Below are 20,985 nucleotides of genomic sequence, written 5' to 3' on the forward strand. Positions count from 1 at the left end.
AATAACCACGCCCACCTCCCATACAAATGTTATGTTGAAAATCACTAAAAGTGCGTTAACCGACTAACAAAAAACGTCGGAAACACTAAATTTTACGGAAGGAATATCAGAAGTAAGCTGCATCCAGGCTTTTTTTAGAAATTGAAAATGGGCGTGGCGTCGACCACTTATGGACCAAAAACCATATCTCAGGAAGTACTCGACCGATTTCAATGAAATTCGATAAATAATATTTCCTTAACACCCTGATGACATGTACCAAATATGGGTGAAATCGGTTCACAACCACGTCTGAAATCTCGATTATCACTGTATCATGCGAGAGTATAAAATGTTCGGTGACACCCGAACTTAGCCCTTCCTTAATTGTTATATTTCGTTTTGGTTGTTGTAGTTATAGTTTATAATGTTTTCACTTTGGCGGTTTGAGTTTTTGCCTGTCACGTCAATACACACAAGTGGGTTTTTGATCTATTCTGCTCTGTACGTGCAGGAAATCAAGAATACACCACTTCTTTTCGTAGATGGTATGGTAAGCGCTTTCAATTTCGTTTGTAGAGTAAGTAACGTTGTGTGTTACAGTTCATAAATGTGGTTAATATAAATTTTATATAATAAAAAAATTAAAGTTTGGCTATACTAGTATTCAATAATAAAAACTGAAACTAGTTCAAGTATTTAGGATGCGAATTGCAACAAAAATTCATGATTCAAAAAAATTTTATTTTTCTCTGCTCTTAGATTTTTCACTAAAATTGCCAATTTTTTGCATTATTATTAATTTTAGTTAATATTATTTTGAAAAAGCAAAGCTTGCATTATAATTTATGTAAAAATTATGCATAAAAACACATTTTTTTTTTGTAAAATAAACGTTAGCTATGTGTACTGCAACCAAATTTTCCCTACATGGTTTGTACTTTTTTTTTTAATAGATGCAAACATACATATGTGCGTAAATGTCTAAGTTGCATATTAACCGACATTCAGGTAGTTCAGTAAACAAGTTTTCTAGACAAAGTGATACTTTGTATATTTGTAGACAACATCCATACATACAAACCTGTTTATTTATATTGTATTATTGAAAATAAATGCATACAAATATTACGATTTCTGCTCTCATCTACTTACATACATATGTATGTATGTATGTATGTATGTATATGAACTTATTGGTAGTCGAAAAAGTCTTTTCGTATTTATAATCAAACTTCAACTTACTTTTTTATATTTATCCTAATACATATGGTCGACCACTTTTTGTCACTTTTCCACTTGAAACAATATACCATCAGTGTAAAACTTTTATTAGTGTAAATCGAAATTTCGAAATTTTCAGAACGGAAGCGCAGAAACCATTATTATGCTACACGAACTCATACAGCATCGTCACCGTAAGCTTCACAAATTTCATTGGTGGCTTGCGTGGCATTCTTCCCTTTCTTAATATAAAATATTTTAAAATATAGCAACTTCCCCGAACTTATAATAATTAAGTTAAATGAAGCTTAAAATTTCCAACTTTCCAACACTATATGGTATGACACAATGTGATTGGTAGCACTGCAGATATACTGCAACGACATACAATTGACAAAATACGAAAAGACTTTTTCGACTAGCGAATATATTCCACAGAAGAGGCATGTTTATTGTTATTTAAAAATTTAATTGATTTGACTAATCATTTTGTCTTTTATTGTTGCATTAGTTTAAATTATATACATAGTTTTGCACATTCACAGCAGCTATTTATGTGAATATTGATTAATGCAACAACAAAAATCAAGATGATTAGTAAAATAAATTTAAATTGCTAATAATTGCAGAAAAATCTATTGTTGTTAAATTATAGACAAAAAATATTATTGGTGAGTTGCAAAACTTTGCAAAAAAAAAAAACATTTAAAAAAATTAGCGATACAATTAAATGTATTGCATTGTGATAATGAAGTTTCGAAAGTATGTGCTTGCTGATAATTTTTTGTATTCTTGGTTATCGTTTAGTTATGAAAAACAAAAAAAAAAAACGAACAAGTCATGCTTAGCTGATAATGCTAAGCTTCAAGTTGGCGCTCAGCTTCTAAAAGCTTATACGGCAAGCAGCGACTTAGCAGCAATGATTGATGACTTTTAAAACAGCTGAGCGGTCGCAACAAAATTGAAATCAGTAGGCAAATTTCTATTGAAAACAAAAACTAGCTTAATATGTTGCTCATTTTTTAATATTTTTTTTTCGCCTTCACTAAGTAAACTACAGCAAAAGGTGTATTATTAAAAATGTTTGTAAATAATTTTATTGAGTAGTTAAATAATTGTGTTGCACTATTTCAAATGTTCACAAATCAGTAAGCAATTGTTTTAAAATCCAACTAAACCGGTACAAGCCGCTAGGTACCGAATATGTGGACCCCAATATGTATGGTTGATTTTTGACCGAAAATATCGGGATATTAAAATGMATTTCCTGCATTTCCTATAGAACTTTGTGTATTAAAAATGGTTTGAATCGTGTCAATACTTCCCTGAGCCCCTATATACCTAATATAAAGATTTTCGAACTTCCGGGGGTTTTTATATCGCTTATATTGGCTAATATGTGAATTATGTAAATGAAAAAGAGAGAGCGTGTTTTACTCATAACTGTGCATCATAAAATGAATAAAATTGTGCGAAAACTTGATCTAGCCCCCATATAACTTATATCAAGATTGGTGATTGTATGTGAGGTACATTCTACCACAACTCCCATATATTTATATGGGATAAATGGGTATTTATACCTTATGCCGAATATGTTGGAGAGTGTAGGAGTTATATAGAGTACATTTTTTATATAAAATGCTTAGATTCCGATTCTCTGTTTGACGTTTTACCCCTTAAGGTATTTTACTGCCCTTAATTCTAGCAAGTTGCTAGAGTGTAAAATGTTCGGTTGCACCCCAATTTAGCCCTTCCTCACGTGTTTATTTATATTTATATTTTTATTTTTTTTATAAGCTCATATTTTTTAATAACATAACTTCACTTTTTGTTGGTCAATCCTTTCGATATTTCTACTAAAAAATAAGTATTATTTTTCTTTTATTCAAACACTAAGTTATCGCAAGCGATATGAATTTATTTATAATCGCACATTATTGTGAGAATTTGCGATCCAAAACAAAAAAATAAAATATTAAAAAAAAAAAAAAAAAAAAACAATCAAAAAATTTATCAAGATATTCTAAGCTTGTAGTGTTTTAGTACATATATTTTCTGCGGAATTATCATTGTTATACTCTCGCAACAAAGTTGCTAAAGAGAGTATTATAGTTTGGTTCACATAACGGTTGTTTGTAAGTCCTAAAACTAAAAGAGTCAGATATAGGGTTATATATAMCAAAGTGATCAGGGTGACGAGTAGAGTTGAAATCCGGATGTCTGTCTGTCCGTCCGTCCGTCCGTCCGTCTGTCCGTCCGTCCGTGCAAGCTGTAACTTGAGTAAAAATTGGTATATCATAATAAAACTTGGTACACGTATTTCTTGGCTCCATAAGAAGATGGGCAAAATCGGCCCACTGCCACGCCCACAAAATGGCGGAAACCGAAAACTTATAAGGTGTCATAACTAAGCCATAAATAAAGATATTAAAATGAAATCTGGTACAAAGGATCGCATTAGGGAAGGCATATTTGGACGTAATTTTTTTGGAAAAGTGGGCGTGGCCCCGCCCCCTACTAACTTTTTTGTACATATCTCGAAAACTACTGTAGCTATGTCAACCAAACTGTATAGAGCCGTTTTTTTAGGCATTTCCATATACCTGTCTCTTATACACATCTAGATGTGTATAAGAGACAGGTTCAAAAATGGAAGAAATCGGATAATAACCACGCCCACCTCCCATACAAAGGTTATGTTGAAAATCACTAAAAGTGCGTTAACCGACTAACAAAAAACGTCAGAAACACTAAATTTTACGGAAGAAATGTCAGAAGGAAGCTGCATCCAGGCTTTTTTTAGAAATTGAAAATGGGCGTGGCGTCGCCCACTCGTGGACCAGAAACCATATCTCAGGAAGTACTCGACCGATTTCAATGAAATTCGATATATAATATTTCATGACATGTACCAAATATGGGTGAAATCGGTTCACAACCACGTCTGAAATCTCGATTATCACTGTATCATGCGAGAGTATAAAATGTTCGGTGACACCCGAACTTAGCCCTTCCTTACTTGTTTTAGATTAGATTAGACATTTTCACATGTGCATAAAACTAATTACTAAACGTGATAATATTTGGCCAAAAAAGTTAACATATTTTTTGCATACTTAGTTTCTATGTTTATTATTGGGAATTTCTTTCTAGTTTCCGCCATAATTTATTATCGTCGCCGGGAAGGATAAACGAATAAAATGAATTATACAGTCTAATTGATATGCTTATCTTTTGATGAATAGTGTTAAAATACATTATAGAAATTCAATTACATTCCACAAATAATATTGAATAATTGCTAACTACAACTGCATTATATACATGTAAATCAATATCGGCAACAAATTCCTCGCTTAAGTAAATTTTTAAAACTTTTAAACAATTTTAATAACTGCAGAGTTGTGATTTTAACATAATACATATAAAGAAATGTGACAAAAATATTTGTAGGCTTAGTATACGCTGCTGGTGCTTTGATAAGATTAAAGTATATTTTTGCGATAAAATCTTAACAATGCTATTAAAAGTGTGGAAATTTAATGAATCTCATGTAGTAAATATAAAAACAAATCTTGCTACGTGACTTCATTACCTGATAATATAAAATACATACATATGTTTAATTATAATGAATACATAGGACGCTTGGATTGTATTCTATCATTCTCGATTTGCATTGACAATTCAGTGCCGGGTTCTCACGTCACAAGCAAAAGCTTTGTAGCGACAATATTTTTTGCAACCTATTGGCAAGGCTTTGTTAAACAAGTTCCACAATGTATGATCAGTTGTGGAAAGACTATTTCGGAAGAGTTAAGCATTTCAACGAAAAAATACAATTTTAATTCTTCATCATTTGACGAGGTAGTTTTTTTTTCGAAAAAATCCATTGGTTATTACGAATAAATAAATATGTCTTCCAGTCCCATATTATTACCAATCAGTACGCGATCAGTTGGTTTTACCATTCGTATTTTAATTACCAAAATGCGGCGCTTGTTAGGGAATAAATACACAGATTTCAATTGGTATGACCTGACAAATGCGTTGTATCGTGTTACGTTATTGAGGTTGCATGTGAAAATAAATGAAGGTTTTAGACATTCGTTTATAAATCCCAATATTTCCGATCAACCATATTATCCAGATTTGGAATTATTTGAGATAGTTAAAAATAGATTTCCCGAAGACTTTGCTGTTATACATCGAATATTATCTGCCATTGGTTTCGTGAAATATGGACCCGATTGCTTTGTGCCATTTTTGCCGCTTTTAAAAGATGAACAACGGTGCGATCCTATCAATGTACGTTTCACTAACTTACGTGAAATTGTCAATACACTCGCTGATCCGGAAACTTCAGTGGAAATACGCAAGCATTTCTGGCAGCACAATCCAATACCCGGTGCTAAATGGAGCACGGCTGAGGTAGATGGAAAAGATGAATTTCTTGCCAATACTATTCTTTCTAATCCTAATGACATAATGCCAGACGAATGCGACGTGAATGAAGATATTTCTACAATACGAGGTATCATATGTGTAATGGGTAGAAAGTACTCAAAGGAAATTGTGAATGAAAGAATTGAGTATGAGTCGTATGGATCAAGGGCTCAATTTGTATCGAGCATAGCTAAACCCGTACGTTGTCCCTCTTATAATGATAATAAAATAGAAATGCCTAAGGGTCAGCATGATATATTTTGGTCACCAAGATGGTTAAAGCAAAATGAAATTGATTTGGGAGTTTTTTGCTTACTTGGTGAACATTCAGAAGCAATAAAAACCGAACGTTTATTGGCGATACGTTTTGAAGAGGTCGCAACTCAACATATTTATCAATCTTATTKAAATTCTCACCTACAATTTTTTTAAATACCGCAGAAGTATATTATTTATAAAAAATTCAGTTTTTATTTAATAAAATATTTTGAATTCAACTAATTAAGTTTCAATAAATAGTTTTGTATTTTTGGTTTATTAAATTTTCAATAAAACTTTATTCAAAAATATATTTGGTTTGGATGTTGTTTTTTTTTTTATATATTGACGGCCCTGCGAGACTTGTAGTAAGTTCGCACTCCCTAAGTATTTGGCAAGGTCACAGTCAAGTTGGAATTAACGACTTTGTTGTTATTGTTGCAGTAACGGCAGAATTTTGCCGAGTTGACTGTCCCTGAACGCATAAAAAATCCTGGTCCGATCTGTTTACGAAAACCCCATTATCGGGGGAACGGAACTAACGAAGTTCCTTACGCCCGTTATAATGTTGTTAGATTACTTACGACAACAAATATGTATGGACCTATGAAATATTGCAGCTGAGCGTTTAGGTCCATTGGATCGTCCAATTTTCCTGAACACAAGATTAAAGACGGCACTCGAAATTATGTGAATTTAAAATCGAGGGTACATTAGAGTCCACAACATATTGCTTTTTTATAAATATAATTTAACCTATAAATTTAACTGTGAAAAATTTCAATAAGATTGCTTCACTAGTTTCTGAGAAATAGTGATTATCGGCTTTCAAAACTATGTTTCGAGAAAAACACGATCAAAGATTGAATTCATATCTATCTATCCTTTAAACTTTCGGATTATATTCTACAAAAAAAAAACAATTTTTTGAAATTTCAAAACTCTACGTAATCGTTAGGTATATAATGTCATTGGAGAACAGTTTTGGTCTGTCTAAATAAAAAAATGGAAGCTTAATTATAAAACCCAGTAGCTCATATTTTGTATAAAGAATACTAGCTGAGTTTTTTTTTTAGTATTTATTAAAATCGTAGTTCGCTCATCTAAATCTATTATAGCCAAGAGCTTTTGTAAAAACTAGCTTACAGCACTCGATTCGAATACATAATTAATTTGGCTTTATTCTTTTATTTAATATTCTTATTTTATCGTCTATGCTAATTACTCRTTCTAGCTTTTTATTAACAACGAATGGCATAAGAGCAAAAGTGGTAAAACATTCGGCTCCATAAATCCCACTACCGAACAGAATGTTGCTGAAATTCAGTGCGCCGGCAAGGAAGACGTTGACATCGCTGTACAGGCCGCTCGCACCGCTTTCAAGTTAGTGTTGAGCCAGCATACATACATACATACATAAAATTTCAACTTTATAAATTCATTCATCATTGCAGAGTTGGTTCACCATGGCGTCACATGGATGCCTCCGAGCGTGGTGTACATTTGTATAAGTTAGCTGATTTGATGGAGCGCGATCGTGTATATTTAGCGGTAAGTCCTGTGGCGCAATTATAATTTTCTGTTATACAACCAGCGCTTTTTTTACTCCCAGAGTTTGGAAACATTGGACAATGGCAAACCCTATGCTGTCGCCTATAATGTTGATGTGCCGGCGGCTATTAAGAACTTACGCTATTTCGCCGGTTGGGCTGATAAGAATCACGGAAAGACCATACCTGTAGATGGTGATTACTTTGCTTACACACGTCATGAACCCGTTGGCGTTTGTGCACAAATTATACCATGGAATTTCCCTATTCTTATGATGGCTTGGAAATTGGGACCAGCACTGGCTACTGGTAATACCATTGTGCTAAAACCGGCAGAACAGACAAGTTTGTCTGCGCTCTATATTGCGCAATTGATCAAAGAAGCTGGCTTCCCAGAAGGTGTGGTAAATGTGTTGCCAGGTTTTGGCGATGCTGGTGCTGCTCTAGCCAATCATCATGATGTCGATAAAGTTGCATTCACCGGTTCCACTGAGGTTGGCAAACTGATACAGCAAGCTTCGGGTCGTAGCAATTTGAAACGTGTCACTTTGGAGTTGGGCGGCAAGAGTCCAAACATTGTTTTAGCTGATACTGATATGGACTATGCCGTAGAGACTTCACACTTTGGTCTTTTCTTCAATATGGGACAAACTTGTTGTGCTGGTTCGCGTACCTTTGTTGAAGATAAAATCTATGATGAGTTTGTTGAACGCAGCGCTGAGCGTGCTAAAAAACGTACCGTTGGTAATCCCTTTGAATTGCATGTGGAACAAGGACCACAAATCGATCAAGATCAATTGCATCGTATACTCGGCTTAATTGAACAGGGTAAAAACGAAGGTGCCAAATTGGTTGCTGGCGGTAGTCGAGCCTCTCACTTGCCTGGCTACTTTGTTGAGCCGACTGTATTCGCCGATGTGCACGATCACATGACAATTGCACGCGATGAAATCTTCGGACCCGTACAACAGCTCATTCGTTTCAAGTCTTTGGATGAGGTAATTGAACGTGCCAATAAATCTGATTATGGTTTAGCGGCGGCTGTCTTCACACGTGATATCGATAAGGCTAATTACATCGTGCAGGGCCTGCGCGCCGGTACCGTCTGGGTAAACACATACAACGCATTGATGGCACAAGCGCCCTTCGGTGGCTACAAGATGTCCGGTCATGGTCGCGAAAACGGTGAATATGCATTACAAAACTACACCGAAGTGAAGAGTGTGATTATGAAGATCTCTCAAAAGAGCTCTTAATGGTGATATAGAGAAAGTGAATTTCAACATTATCTTCTATGCTACTGATGTCTGCTTGTGTTATGTTATTCGTAATATTAGTGGAAAACAACCGAAGTTTAATTAAAAGCGCACATGTTTCTTACATTGTCATATATTTCATTGAGTTTTGTTAATTAAGTAAAACAATATCATCTATGAGTTTTGGTAAATCCCTAAGCTGGTTCAGCATTACCTCACTACATACATACGTACATAATATGTTTCATATAAATAAGAAAAAAATTAAAATGTATCGCATATTTTATTGATGGAAAACTACTACCGTAAAACTCATTTAAGGTGACCCCTCTTAAAAAAGATGCTCCCTCGTTGGCAGAATAACTCTTTACACAGAATCATCTAAAGTGAAAGAAATACGTGCTTTGGAAAAAACCTTAACTTAGAACTTGGACAAAGGAAATAACACTGAAAATTGGATGTTTGCCAGACATTTTTCAAAAAAAAAAAAACTAAAATTTGAGTGAGAATTTCGCGACATTTATTTTCAAATAGTTGTGATTGTAAAAATGAAAAAATCCTTCGTTCAGGTCCTCAAGAATTGTATCTCAAARACCTGTGTGAAATTTCATGAAGACCAGTTGAGTAGTTCTTGCGAAAACTTGCCAATCATTTTCAAAAACACTGTTTCGAGAAAAACGCGTTTAAAACTTCACACTTAACTTAGCTAGCCTCAAGCGCAGAAGTTCTCAAAGCTGTATCTCCGAAACTTTTTAATAAGATATTTAATAAGACAACAAACAAAATAAAGATTTTTCGAAAATTTCGCACTGAGACGATCCCTTAAGGCATTCTTTATTACCAATTGTTGCCAAAATTAAAATAAAACAAAACATTTTACTTTTATTGAGATTTCTTCTTTCTTTTTTTTTATGACTTCTTATCTTTAAAGGACTGATGGGTAAAAGATTAGTCCAGCGAGATTTTACGGAATGAACCTTCCATACCAAACAAACTTTCATAATCCGGTTGATTGYCAAGACGTAGCTCCTCATTATTTCGATATTTGAGATCCTCTTTGAAATAATCACGGTGATCAAGAAATTSTTTGATTGTGGAGTTCTCTAGTTCAACAAGACAACCATTTTCACCGCCATATTGTTTGGGCATATATTTTTGTGGTATATGAGCATAAAGTGTCTCCAAATTGTTGCCATGCAAAAAAACCTGTTTTATTTTTGACAGAGTATAAGAAAGCATTATATGTACAATTGTTATAAATTAAAATGATCTTTTGCATACTCACGCGTTCCCTCTGTTTGGATGAAATCATCGGCTTTATCATATTGTAGGGCCTCTCGAAACCGGCTGGTACATTAAAGAAATGTGCTGAGGTCTGACGCAATGGTAAGGCTTTCTCGGCAAAATCTATGGCGCTCTTTAAAATAGTCGGTGTATATTGTACAAAATGTGCAGCGTCTACTTTTTCAAGGTCTATCAGATTAATAAAACCATTCACCACTACAGTGTCATCACCGCGCATAGCTAGCTCCTGTTGTGCATACGCTGTAGGCGCTATATCTTTGAGTTTATATTTGTCAACTGGATAAATACCAAAACGGCTGAATACAATGCGTGGTCCAGTCTCATTTAGTGGTATGGGCAATATTAATCCCGCACTGTGTGAAATAAAAAAAGTATTTTTGAATTAACAATAGGTTTAAGAAATGGGTTCTTGTTATTTTAAGGGTCATAAGGGATAGATGTGGTTGATATAGGGAGGATTTGAGGAGCGTTACAAAGGTACGGTTAGTGTCATGCTTTAATTTTGCATATATTGCAGTGATTACTAGATAACTTCCTCTTATCTCAAACACGTGCCGAAAAATCGCATACAAAATCGAGCTCTTCAACTGCTTGTGCTGCCGTTGTAAGTATTACAACGCGGCACATGCGATGCATCTCAACATATGTATGTATTTATATGTGGTCGGCCATATATTGTATGGAATCTATCTGGCTATTTCTGGGATACTAGCTTCAAACAAAGGACGAGTGTATATCCCACGWAAATAATCGAAATATTTTATTTGTTTCCAAAGAGCATGCTGGAATTTTTTATGCTTTTTACCTTGCATCCAGTGGAACGCGATAATAATCTCACTCATATAAGCTTTGACGTAAGTAATTACGAGCAACATATAAAAGGAAGTTTTTATATTACTGATGACTTCATTTCCACATATCTGTGTCGTAAGTATTTTATAAATTCCAATTTAAATCCGCTATTATTAAGCCGTGAAAAATGACAAGTGTAATATTTACCCATATTTTACGAGTTCACTAAAATACGGCACATCTGGATTTTGTATTGTGTAGTATTCCGGATATTTAGTTTTTAATGTATAGAACCAATCTAATTTCGACTTCGCTTTCTCTAAACTGAACTTGCAGCCGCGCAGGAATGCCACCAGCAATTGATCATCGAGTCGCACATTTAAATGTGGCTCCTTTATAGCCCAATCCTTTAGSGCCTCCAGATCTTCTGCCAGCCGTTCAGGTCTCTCATTCAACTCTTTGATAGCCACCTCTTGTAGGTGTTCTGGTAACGGACGTATATTCGGTGTTGCCATTATTGAAGATATGCCAGTGGTTCGTGTTGTGTCAATTATTTCCGTTAATTGTAGGATACTGTTGTGCGCTTTTTGCGACACTAAACTTTACTGGCATGCAAAAGCACCCAATATACTCAAATCTAGAATGCATTTCGTTTTATTTATAAAGTAAAGCTTAACTTTGAACCTACAACATTCAAAGATCATCGTTTGACTACTCAATATACATATATTGGACGATTATTAAACTTTCAAACAAAAAAAAAAAGGGTATGTTATTATAAAAGAGTAGCTATTTTTAATACTCGAGCATATTAGTGCCACTATGGTATTATATCTTTGTTCATGTATATCGGACATTAGGTTTGGCTTATCTTCAACAATTTGCAGATCATTCATTAAAATTTATTAGATGACAGACTTATAAGCCATTTAGGACATGATGCTGAAAATATGAAAGGAATAAAATCTATACTTTAATAAGCATCCTGCTAGATCAGAGATCAAATAACCAAAACTAATAATGCCGTATAGACCCCCCCACACTTCGGTTTTTTTCAGTAAGGGGCGAATTTGTTGCGCTGGTACGCATACCTTTGTTGAGAATAAAATATACGATGAGTTTGTTGAACGCAGCGTTTGGTGTTTTGAGAAACGTATCGTCAGTAATTCCTTCGAATTGCATGTCGATCAAGGACCACTAATCGATCAAGATCATCGTATACTCGGTTGGATTGAACAGGGTAAAAACGACAGCGCAAAATTGTTTGTTGGCTGTGTTCGCGCCACTCACTTGCCTGGCTACTTTGTTGAGCCGACTGTATTCGCCGATGTTAAATTTCGTGAAGGGACCTCACGAATAAAGAAGYTTTTCACTTCGGCATTTGACTTTTTGTTTGGGGAAAAAGTGCAAACTTTCAGATTGACATCTCAAACACAGAAGGGTTAGTTCATTTATACCTGTTTACAAACGGGCAGACAGAGGATTATGGCTATATGACCTGTGCTTATACTGCTGATCATTTATATACTTATATTCTCTGACTTTTCTGTCTGGGTGTTGTTTACAGTAACTTAAAATATTCATCTCAGTCAATAAAATTATTATAAATAAATTTTTGCGCGATTACTTTTCTACAATTTTTGATAGCCTCAGCAACAGTGCATTTTTGGTGCTGAAGCCCCATCAAGTACCAGTGTTTATCGATGGTATGGAGAATTCAATCGAGGTCGTAGATTGTGGACAAATTTCATAAAGGTCCTACAAAATCAGTTATGGTTCTGAAAATTCTTGATGCGCAAACTGATATTGCAAGATTGTTATGTGACCTAACGTGGGATTGGGGGTAACTATAGGCATTAGTGGGAACATAATACATTCCATAAAAAAATTTGTTCACGTTAGAACTCAATTTATCAATCGTTTACAAAAGGCTCATGCTGATTGTTCGCGAGAAATGTTAATAAAACAAGATGACGCTGCTTCGGAACATGTTCATGACAACGTGACAAGCAAAAACAGCAGTCGGCTGTATGAGTGTTTCCAGACGAAGCACTTCCAAGCAAATGGTTGCCTGTGTTTTGGAAAAACTGGACATGTCGCAATCATAACACTAGAACAAATAAATTCGCAGAACAGTAAATTCTGAGTGTTACACAACCAGTTTTTTGTCAGTGCTTATTATTCCAATCTTTTGTTGTTATGAACATACACTATCAAAAAAGGAATTGTGAAATTTTTGGAAAAAAATATTTTATAACATTTCCGGTGACCCTTAGAAAAAAAGACGCACCCGCGTTGGCATAGTAACTCATTGCAAGAGCATTTAAATTGAAAAAATACGGGTTTTTGCTATAACCTTAACTTAGAATTTGGATAAAGGAAAAAACTGAACATTGGATTTTCGGCAGACAATTTTTACAAAAAAATTAAAATTTCAGAGAAAATTTCGCCAGATTTTTGTTTTTTCAAATAATAGTAATCGAAAAAAAGAACTTCGTTAAAGTCTTACAGAATTGTATTATAAAGACCTCTGTAGAATTTCAAGAAGATTGATTGAATAGTTGTTGAGATAATTTTCAAACCGACTTCAAAAACACAGTTTCCAGAAAAACGCGTTTAAAGACGGCGCACTTCGTCTAGCTAGCCTCGAGCGCACAAGTTCTCAAGGCTGTATCACCGAAACTATTACTCGAATCAACTTGAAAAATCAGGGCAATATTCCAGAAGTGTTGTAGAATTTAATAAGATAATAGTTCCATTTCAAACCAAGCGATTTGCGAAAATCAATATATGGTTTTGTTTCCTAACCCTGTTCAGGGTATTAATATTAAATGATTTAATGTTGTTGTACATAATGCTCCAACTTATCGTTTGTAAGCATATATGTATATGTACATATGTACATTATTTATTATTATCTCTTACCAAAATTAAAATCAAAGAAACCCTTTTATTATTATTAATGGTTTTTTTTGTTTTTTTAATTTCTTAAAGTTACCCTTCGGTCCTTATTTGTTTAGTAAACGACTAGTCCACAGCGATTTTACGAAATGAACCTTCCATACCAAATAAACTTTCATAGTCCGGTTGCTGACCAACACGTAGCTCCTCATTATTACGATATTTGAGATCCTCTTTGAAATAATCACGGTGATCAAGAAATTGTTGGAATGTGGACTTCTCTAGTTCATCGATGCAACCATTTTCACCACCATATTGTTTGGGCAGATATTTTTGTGGTATATGAGCATASAGTGTCTCCAAACTGTTGCCATGCAGAAAAAGCTGTTTTATTTTTGGCAGAGTAAGAAAAGGCAATTGTATAAMCCCACATGTTATTATAATGGTATTTTGCATACTCACTCGATTCCGCTGTTTTTCTGTAAGCGTAGGCTTTACCATACTGAAGAGCTTCTCGAAACTCGCTGGTACATTAATGAAATGTGTTGCGGTTTGACGGATTGGTGCGGCATTCGCGAAAAAGACTATCGATTTCTTTAACAAATGCGGCGTAAATGGAGCAAAATATGCAGCGTTTATTTTGCCAACGTCTATCAGATTAATAAAACCATTCACCACTGCAGTATCATCTAAGCGCATTTTTAGCTCATAGTTTGCAAAAGCGGTAGCCAATATGTCTGTAAGTTTATATTTATCGATCGGATAAATACCAAAACGGCTGAATATAATGCGTGGTCCAGTCTCATTTAACGGTATAGGCAATGCTAATGCCACGCTGTAAGAAAAATATGTACATAGATTTCAAATTAGCCATAGTGTTAAAAGATGGACTTTTATCATGTCAATGGACTTGAGTGAGAGTTGTGATTGGTATAGCGAGGGTTTGAGGAGCGATACAAAGAGATRGTTAGCAGCTTTGCGTATATTATAGTTATCAATCGATTTGAGGTAGTTTATAAACACGACTCATAGTTGTTCACAAAGTTGTCTTCACCTGCAAACGATGTATCTATAAATGTATATGTATAGGTGATTGGAATTATAATGTTGAAAATCGCTGTTTCTGGAAGTCACTGTGTAATCATACCTATTCTTCATAGTTTTTGAATTCCATTCACATGCGCCTTGCAGTATGGAATTTTTGTTGCTTAAATCTCTTTAAAAAATTTCTAAGAATATATCCCCAAAGTTATAGATGGRAATTCGAAATATTTTCGAAGCTAGAAGGAAAATAGTGACCGAGCGTCTAGCATATATACATACATATGTTTGGGCAAAAAGCGAAAACTTTGACGCGTGATTTCTCGGTTATTAATTTTTACGATTTTTCTCTAAACGTCGTATGGAAATGGGGCAAAGTTTATTATCTTTGGCATTAAATTATCTTTTATTTAAACTAAAAAAACTAAGAAAAGTCACGTTTGAACATATTTTTAAACAACATAAAGTAAAATTTTTTTTGGTCAAAAACCATTTTTTTTCAATTTTTAAAAAATTTGTAATATTCTACACCTTTCTTTTATTAATTTAACTAGAAGGTACATTATTAAGAAATATGAATCTCTTTGAATTTTTTGTTTCCGTTAGAAATTGCCATCTCCATCCTGCCCGCCGTCCGACAAATGCACATGCGAGATGCATCGGGCAATTGCTTCCCAAAGGCAGACTATCAAAGATTTAGTACCCAAAAATTTTTTTGATGTTTAAATATATAAATATAAACTCTAGAAATTCTGTTTAATCAAATATTTCTTTCCCTCCCCAAAAAATCCTCAAAAAAATAAATTTTTTGAAGCCTCTAAAGCAGCCTCCCGCCTTAAACTTTAGCAGTTTAAGTGCAAGTAAAAACAAATGCATATATTACTGACGACTTCATTTGCACATAACTATATCGTAAGTTGTTTATAAATTCTAATTTAAATTCGCTATTATTAATTCATGAAAAATAATAAGTCTAATATTTACCCATATTTTACAAGATCTTGTAAATGCGGCACATCCGGATCTTGTAATGTGTAGTATTYCGGATATTTAGTTTTTAATGTATAGAACCAATCTAATTTCGACTTCGTCTTCTCTAAGCTGAACTTGCAGCCACGCAGGAATGCCACCAGCAATTGATCATCGAGTCGCACATTTAAATGTGGCTCCTTTATAGCCCAATCCTTTAGGGCCTCCAGATCTTCTGCCAGCCGTTCAGGTCTCTCATTCAACTCTTTGATAGCCACCTCTTGTAGGTGTTCTGGTAACGGACGTATATTCGGTGTTGCCATTATTGAARATATGMCAGTGGTTCGTGTTGTGTCAATTATTTCCGTTGATTGTAGAATACTGTTGTGCGCTTTTTGCGACACTAAACTTTACTGGCATGCAAAAGCACTCAATATACTCAARTCTAGAATGCATTTCGTATTTATTTAAAAAGAAAAGTTTTACTTTGAACCCACCACATGCAATGATCATCGTTTGACAACTCAATAAACTTTAGAAGATTATTGCACTTTCAAAAAAATTGTATGTGGGTATAAAAATTAACTATTTTTAATACTCGAGCATGTTAGTGTCACTATGGTATTCTTACTTTGTTCACATATAGCGCACATTAGAATCACCTTGCTCATGTTAGAGATATCTAAAAAATTTCAGTTCATATTTGTGAACAGGCAATACAGCGTGATTAATAAAAAATATCTTAAATAAAATAGATCGCAAAGGATGCGTATTTTTTGCTATTCCAAGCTCTCTGATTTGCTTTAAGCTCAAGACGTTAAATCGCAGCATTTTTWATAATGCTTTTGTACCAAATTTCCGTTATAGATGAATTCGGGCCGTTTATTTACCTTGGTCTTTGTATTCAAAATTTTCAATAGGCGAGTAACGGAGTTTGCTATGTGCTATTCGTGAAAGGAAATGAGTGCAATTATTTGACAAGTAGCATATGCAAAGTTATGCATACGTGAACTTTGCTTGCTGATTTGTAAGGTTTCCTACGAACTTTTTTWWWAAAAAAAAAATTAGAAACAAAGTAACTGCAAATATTAGATATAAATGATAAGCATATCAAGGGGTAAATCTTCCACTTATTTTTATACGAGCGTGTTCCGATAGGTATTAACCCTCACCGCCCAATGGCGCCACTAAATAAATGTACAATCGATTAGTACAATCACGTTGAAGGGTGTTGACGAAACGTGGAGCCACTATCACACAATAGAGATCTAGTAATAGTGCCAAGAGTACCTAATAACCATCGAAAATGTTACCAAGAACGCGAAGATTCTCATATGAGCTGGAACGATGATTAATTGGTTTACTATTCTACAATATTTATTTTTATTAAGGGGTTACCCTTTCACAGGGTGTCTACGCCAGTAAAGAAAAGGTTACATAAGTTTCCTCGCGTCCAGCATTTTTTCAAAAATTTGCGCYCGCGTTGTCAGGATAACTCCTTACATTAACATCTCAAGTGAAAAAAGTACCTGCTTAAGTTAAAACMTTAATTTAGAACTTGGAAGAAGAAAAAAAACTGAAAATTGGTTTTTTGGCACACATTTTTACAARAAAAAAGAAAATTTCGCCATATTTTTTTTCAAATAGTTGTAATGAAAAAAATATCATTGGTCCAAGTTTTTAAGAATTACATCCCAAACACTTGTGTAAAATTTCATGCAGATCGGTTGAGTAGTTCTCGAGAAATCTTGCCAACCGACTTCAAAAACACAGTATCGAGAAAAACGTGTGTAAAGACCGCGCACTTAGCCCAGCTAGCCGCGAGGACACAAGCTCTCAAGGCTGCATTTTCAMAAATATTTCTCGGATTAACTGGAAAATTTAGGACAATATTCTAGAGGTGTTGKAGAACTAAATAAAATAATAAGCAAAATCGATTTTTGGAAATCCGTAARCCCATGTAACCCCTTAAAGATATCGGAGTATGAATGCGTCAATTGTATTGAACTAAAATATTGAGAAAAAACGACATTTTTTCAAAATAAGTAATTATCGTCTCGCCCTCGTAAGTAGTTTGGCAACATTTGTGCTTCGGTTACCTTGAAAAAAACGCACTTATMATTTCAACGTTAATAATGAAACACACTATGAAAAACAAAATAAATATTTGCTTGCAATGAAAAAAGGTGTTAATATGGATACCTAAGTATGTAACTCTCTCTTAATAACATCCTGAGCAGAACGCTATAAAATTAAATTTTTATAGTGGTTTTGAAAAGGTGTGTGTAATGGCRTAAAAATTCACTACGGTTCCAATTACTACACTTTTGTGAATTTTTTACCTCAAAGGTAAAAGTATTTATTTATGGGTAGTCGAAAAAGTCTTTTCGTATWTCTAAACAAAATGCAACTTATCTTTTTTACATTTATTCTATTAAATAAATAAACAAATATGTACCATTTTGGTCGAGAACATTTTGCCATTTTTACGCTAGAGCCATTATTCTATCAGTTTAACACTTTCATCAGTCTAACTCGAAATTTCGAAATTTCSAGARCTGAAGCGAGCGAACCATTGTTGTGCTGCACAAACTGATACAGCATCGTCTCCGAAAACTTCACAAATTTCATTGMTGGCGTGTGTRACATGCTTCGCTTTTTTAYACAAAAATTTCCAAATTTCAAATTCTCAAATTTTCACTCATTTTTGAACAGCCATAACTTTTTTTCAACTTCCCCGAATTAAATTTTGTTTTTGGTTAAATGAAGCTAAAATCTCACCTTTTCCACTCACTATGTGGTATGACACAATGTAATTGGTAACACTGGAGATATAGCACTGTAACGACATCTATTGACAAAATACRAAAAGTCTTTTTCGACTACCCAATATTTTCCTTTATTTTATAAAAATGAATTATAAGATAAGATAAAATAAGATAAGATAAGATAAGAATAAGATCTTAAATATGTTATAATTTAGAATTTTTGCGTTGAATATTAAAACAGGTTCGTTCAATAAAATCTAGTCCACCTCCAGTTTTCTGAAATAACCCTCCACACCGAATAAACTTTCAAAATCGATGGCTTTGCCCGAGCGCAAGCTTTCATCAGTGCCGTAATTCTTATTTTCCTTAAAATATGCACGATAYTCGTCCAACTGTTTATTTGTATAGTTGATAATCTCTGCTATCGTGCCATTATTGCCGCCATATTCCACGGGTAGATAAGACCTTGGTACATGTTCATAAAATCTATCCAACTTTTCGGCATGCACTGAAATCTATAAGACACATACAGTTTTTTTATTTCTTGACATTAATAAAAAACAATTCTGAGCCTTCGGTGCTTTTAAAAACTTACTCTATTCTGTTGTTTCTTGCTCATGAATGGACGCATTGCATTGAAAACTGTTTCAAAGCCACTGGGTGTATGTATGAAATGTTGTTGCTTTGGTCGTAAAGGCACCGCCTCCTCGGCGTGTACGGACATTTTCTTCATAACGCTTGGCGTCATTTGCATAACATGTCCAGTCGTACAATCTTCTATATCAACAATCGATATCATACCCGATATAATGGCGTGATCATCCTCGCGTATTATAATTTCTTGTAAATGACTTGCGGCGCGTATGAAATGTTCGATCGTGTATTTATCGGCTGGCAGTGCACCCTGACGTATGAGTATAATGCGTGCGCCATGCTCGTGCAATGGTTTCGGCAGCAACAGAATTATGCTATTAAGCATAGAAATACACGTAAATGTGTTTAATTTTCTTCACAGAAATGCAATTGAATCGTTTAATTTCTCACCCAGCATTAATAATTGTACGAAGCATTGCGTCATCAGCATCGTACGCGCCAAAGAAATCCGGATATTTGGTGCGCAACGTATAGTATTTATCAATTTTACCCTTCGCCTTTTCCAAACTGAATTTGCAGCCACGGAGAAATGAGAGTAAAAATTGATCATCGTCTCGTGCGCGCAAATGTGGCTGCTGCTTGATCCAGGTGCGTAGCGYTGCAATATCATCGCCAATATGTGCGGGCACCTCATTCAGCTGCTCGTTGGCGATTTTCTGCAATTCTGCACTAATTCTGCGTATATTGAGTTCTGCCATTGTGAGGGAAGTGTATGTTTAAWCTTTGTACTGCTCTATAATGCACTCAAAARCCAACTAGTATGGAAATCTTKTCTTACATCAATAACGACACGGCATAATATCGGTTTATTGATTAGATCACGAAATGATAAGAATTTGCGATACATTGTTCATTTTATAATAGTTATAGCTTTGTACATACATATGTACATAAGTATATATACTGCAATATATAGTACGCTAGAAGCTTGAGATTATCAATTTCTTCTAATCAGCATATATTKATGTATGTCCATAAGTCTTCATATATTGGGTAGTCGAAAAAGTTTTTTCGTATTTTGTCAATAGATGTCTTTGTATATCTACATGCTAAAAATTGCATTGTGTCACAGTGTTGGAAAGGTGAGAAATTCGCTATATTTTGAAATTGTTGTATACAWAAATACATAAGTTTATGTTTGTTTAGAAATACGAAAATACTTTTTCAACTACCAATATAATAACACTCGTCTACGAAGGCAGAAATGCGTGAGTATGAAGAGTTTGACAAGCTGGCGGATAGACGTAACGCTCGCAAATTCTACGAAAAATGCGCCGACTAATAGAAGGTTTCAAGACCGGAGCATACTCTTGTAGAACTCGTAGTAATTATGGAGTAAACACTGCTGCAGTCTTCTGAACGGCWGTGAAGGCATAACGCCAGGAGAAGGTGAACCCGATGGATTGCCGGCCGAGCTATGCAAAARCGACGGCAAAGAACTGATAAGAAGCATGCATCAGCTTCTTTGTAGAATATGGTCGAGCGAGAGCATGACCAACGATTGGAATTTAAGTGTGCTCTGCCCAATCCACAATCTGCGCCAACTACCGTGGGATAAGCCTCTTCAACATCGCGTATAAGGTTCTATCGTATTGCGTATTGTGTGAAAGATTAAAGCCCACCATCAACAAACTGATTGGACCTTGTCAGTGTGGCTTTAGACCTGGCAAATAAACAACTGACAACATCAAAAGCTTCGTTAGTTTGTTCAATACTAAGYGAGGTTTCACACAAGGCGATTCTCTTTCGATATCATTGGCCTTAACAACCACACCGGCAACGAATCAAATAAGTCTGGTGGTGAAGGAGGGCAAGACGAAATATCTCCTGTCATCAAAG

The 20,985-nt window shown here is 34.7% G+C and overlaps 5 protein-coding genes across 5 annotated transcripts in view; 2 read left to right on the plus strand and 3 right to left on the minus strand.

Moving 5' to 3' along the window:
- LOC108966208 (aldehyde dehydrogenase, mitochondrial) overlaps positions 1–8,857 on the plus strand; it is a 10,447-nt gene extending 1,590 nt beyond the window's left edge. Inside the window, exons 2-4 of the mRNA XM_018928979.1 lie at positions 7,145–7,293; positions 7,365–7,461; positions 7,523–8,857. Of these exons, the coding sequence (XP_018784524.1) occupies positions 7,145–7,293; positions 7,365–7,461; positions 7,523–8,716 (1,440 nt within the window). The 3' untranslated portion in view covers positions 8,717–8,857. The remainder of the gene's footprint in view (positions 1–7,144; positions 7,294–7,364; positions 7,462–7,522) is intronic.
- Positions 4,970–6,126, plus strand: LOC108966209. The gene is made up of 2 exons (XM_018928980.1): positions 4,970–5,073; positions 5,133–6,126. The coding sequence occupies exon 2, from the start codon at positions 5,197–5,199 to the stop codon at positions 6,082–6,084; it is 888 nt and encodes a 295-aa protein (XP_018784525.1). The 5' UTR covers positions 4,970–5,073; positions 5,133–5,196; the 3' UTR covers positions 6,085–6,126.
- A 648-nt stretch (positions 8,858–9,505) lies between the features above and the next one.
- On the minus strand, positions 9,506–11,427 carry LOC108966210 (alpha-tocopherol transfer protein-like). The gene is made up of 3 exons (XM_018928981.1): positions 11,021–11,427; positions 10,002–10,374; positions 9,506–9,922 (listed from the first exon to the last, which is right to left on the minus strand). The coding sequence occupies exons 1-3, from the start codon at positions 11,326–11,328 to the stop codon at positions 9,665–9,667; spliced, it is 939 nt and encodes a 312-aa protein (XP_018784526.1). The 5' UTR covers positions 11,329–11,427; the 3' UTR covers positions 9,506–9,664.
- A 2,316-nt stretch (positions 11,428–13,743) lies between these two features.
- LOC108966161 (alpha-tocopherol transfer protein-like) lies at positions 13,744–16,151 on the minus strand. The gene is made up of 3 exons (XM_018928923.1): positions 15,740–16,151; positions 14,177–14,549; positions 13,744–14,098 (listed from the first exon to the last, which is right to left on the minus strand). Exons 1-3 carry the CDS (start codon positions 16,045–16,047, stop codon positions 13,841–13,843), a joined length of 939 nt encoding a protein of 312 aa, XP_018784468.1. The 5' UTR covers positions 16,048–16,151; the 3' UTR covers positions 13,744–13,840.
- Positions 16,152–18,684: 2,533 nt separating this feature from the next.
- On the minus strand, positions 18,685–19,889 carry LOC108966169 (alpha-tocopherol transfer protein-like). Its single transcript, XM_018928931.1, has 3 exons — positions 19,537–19,889; positions 19,088–19,460; positions 18,685–19,007 (listed from the first exon to the last, which is right to left on the minus strand). The coding sequence occupies exons 1-3, from the start codon at positions 19,842–19,844 to the stop codon at positions 18,750–18,752; spliced, it is 939 nt and encodes a 312-aa protein (XP_018784476.1). The 5' UTR covers positions 19,845–19,889; the 3' UTR covers positions 18,685–18,749.
- Positions 19,890–20,985: the final 1,096 nt, after the last annotated feature.

Source organism: Bactrocera latifrons, unplaced genomic scaffold (assembly GCF_001853355.1).
Source record: "Bactrocera latifrons isolate USDA-ARS-PBARC rearing strain unplaced genomic scaffold, ASM185335v1 scaffold_157, whole genome shotgun sequence".
Taxonomy (NCBI): Eukaryota; Metazoa; Arthropoda; class Insecta; order Diptera; family Tephritidae; genus Bactrocera; species Bactrocera latifrons.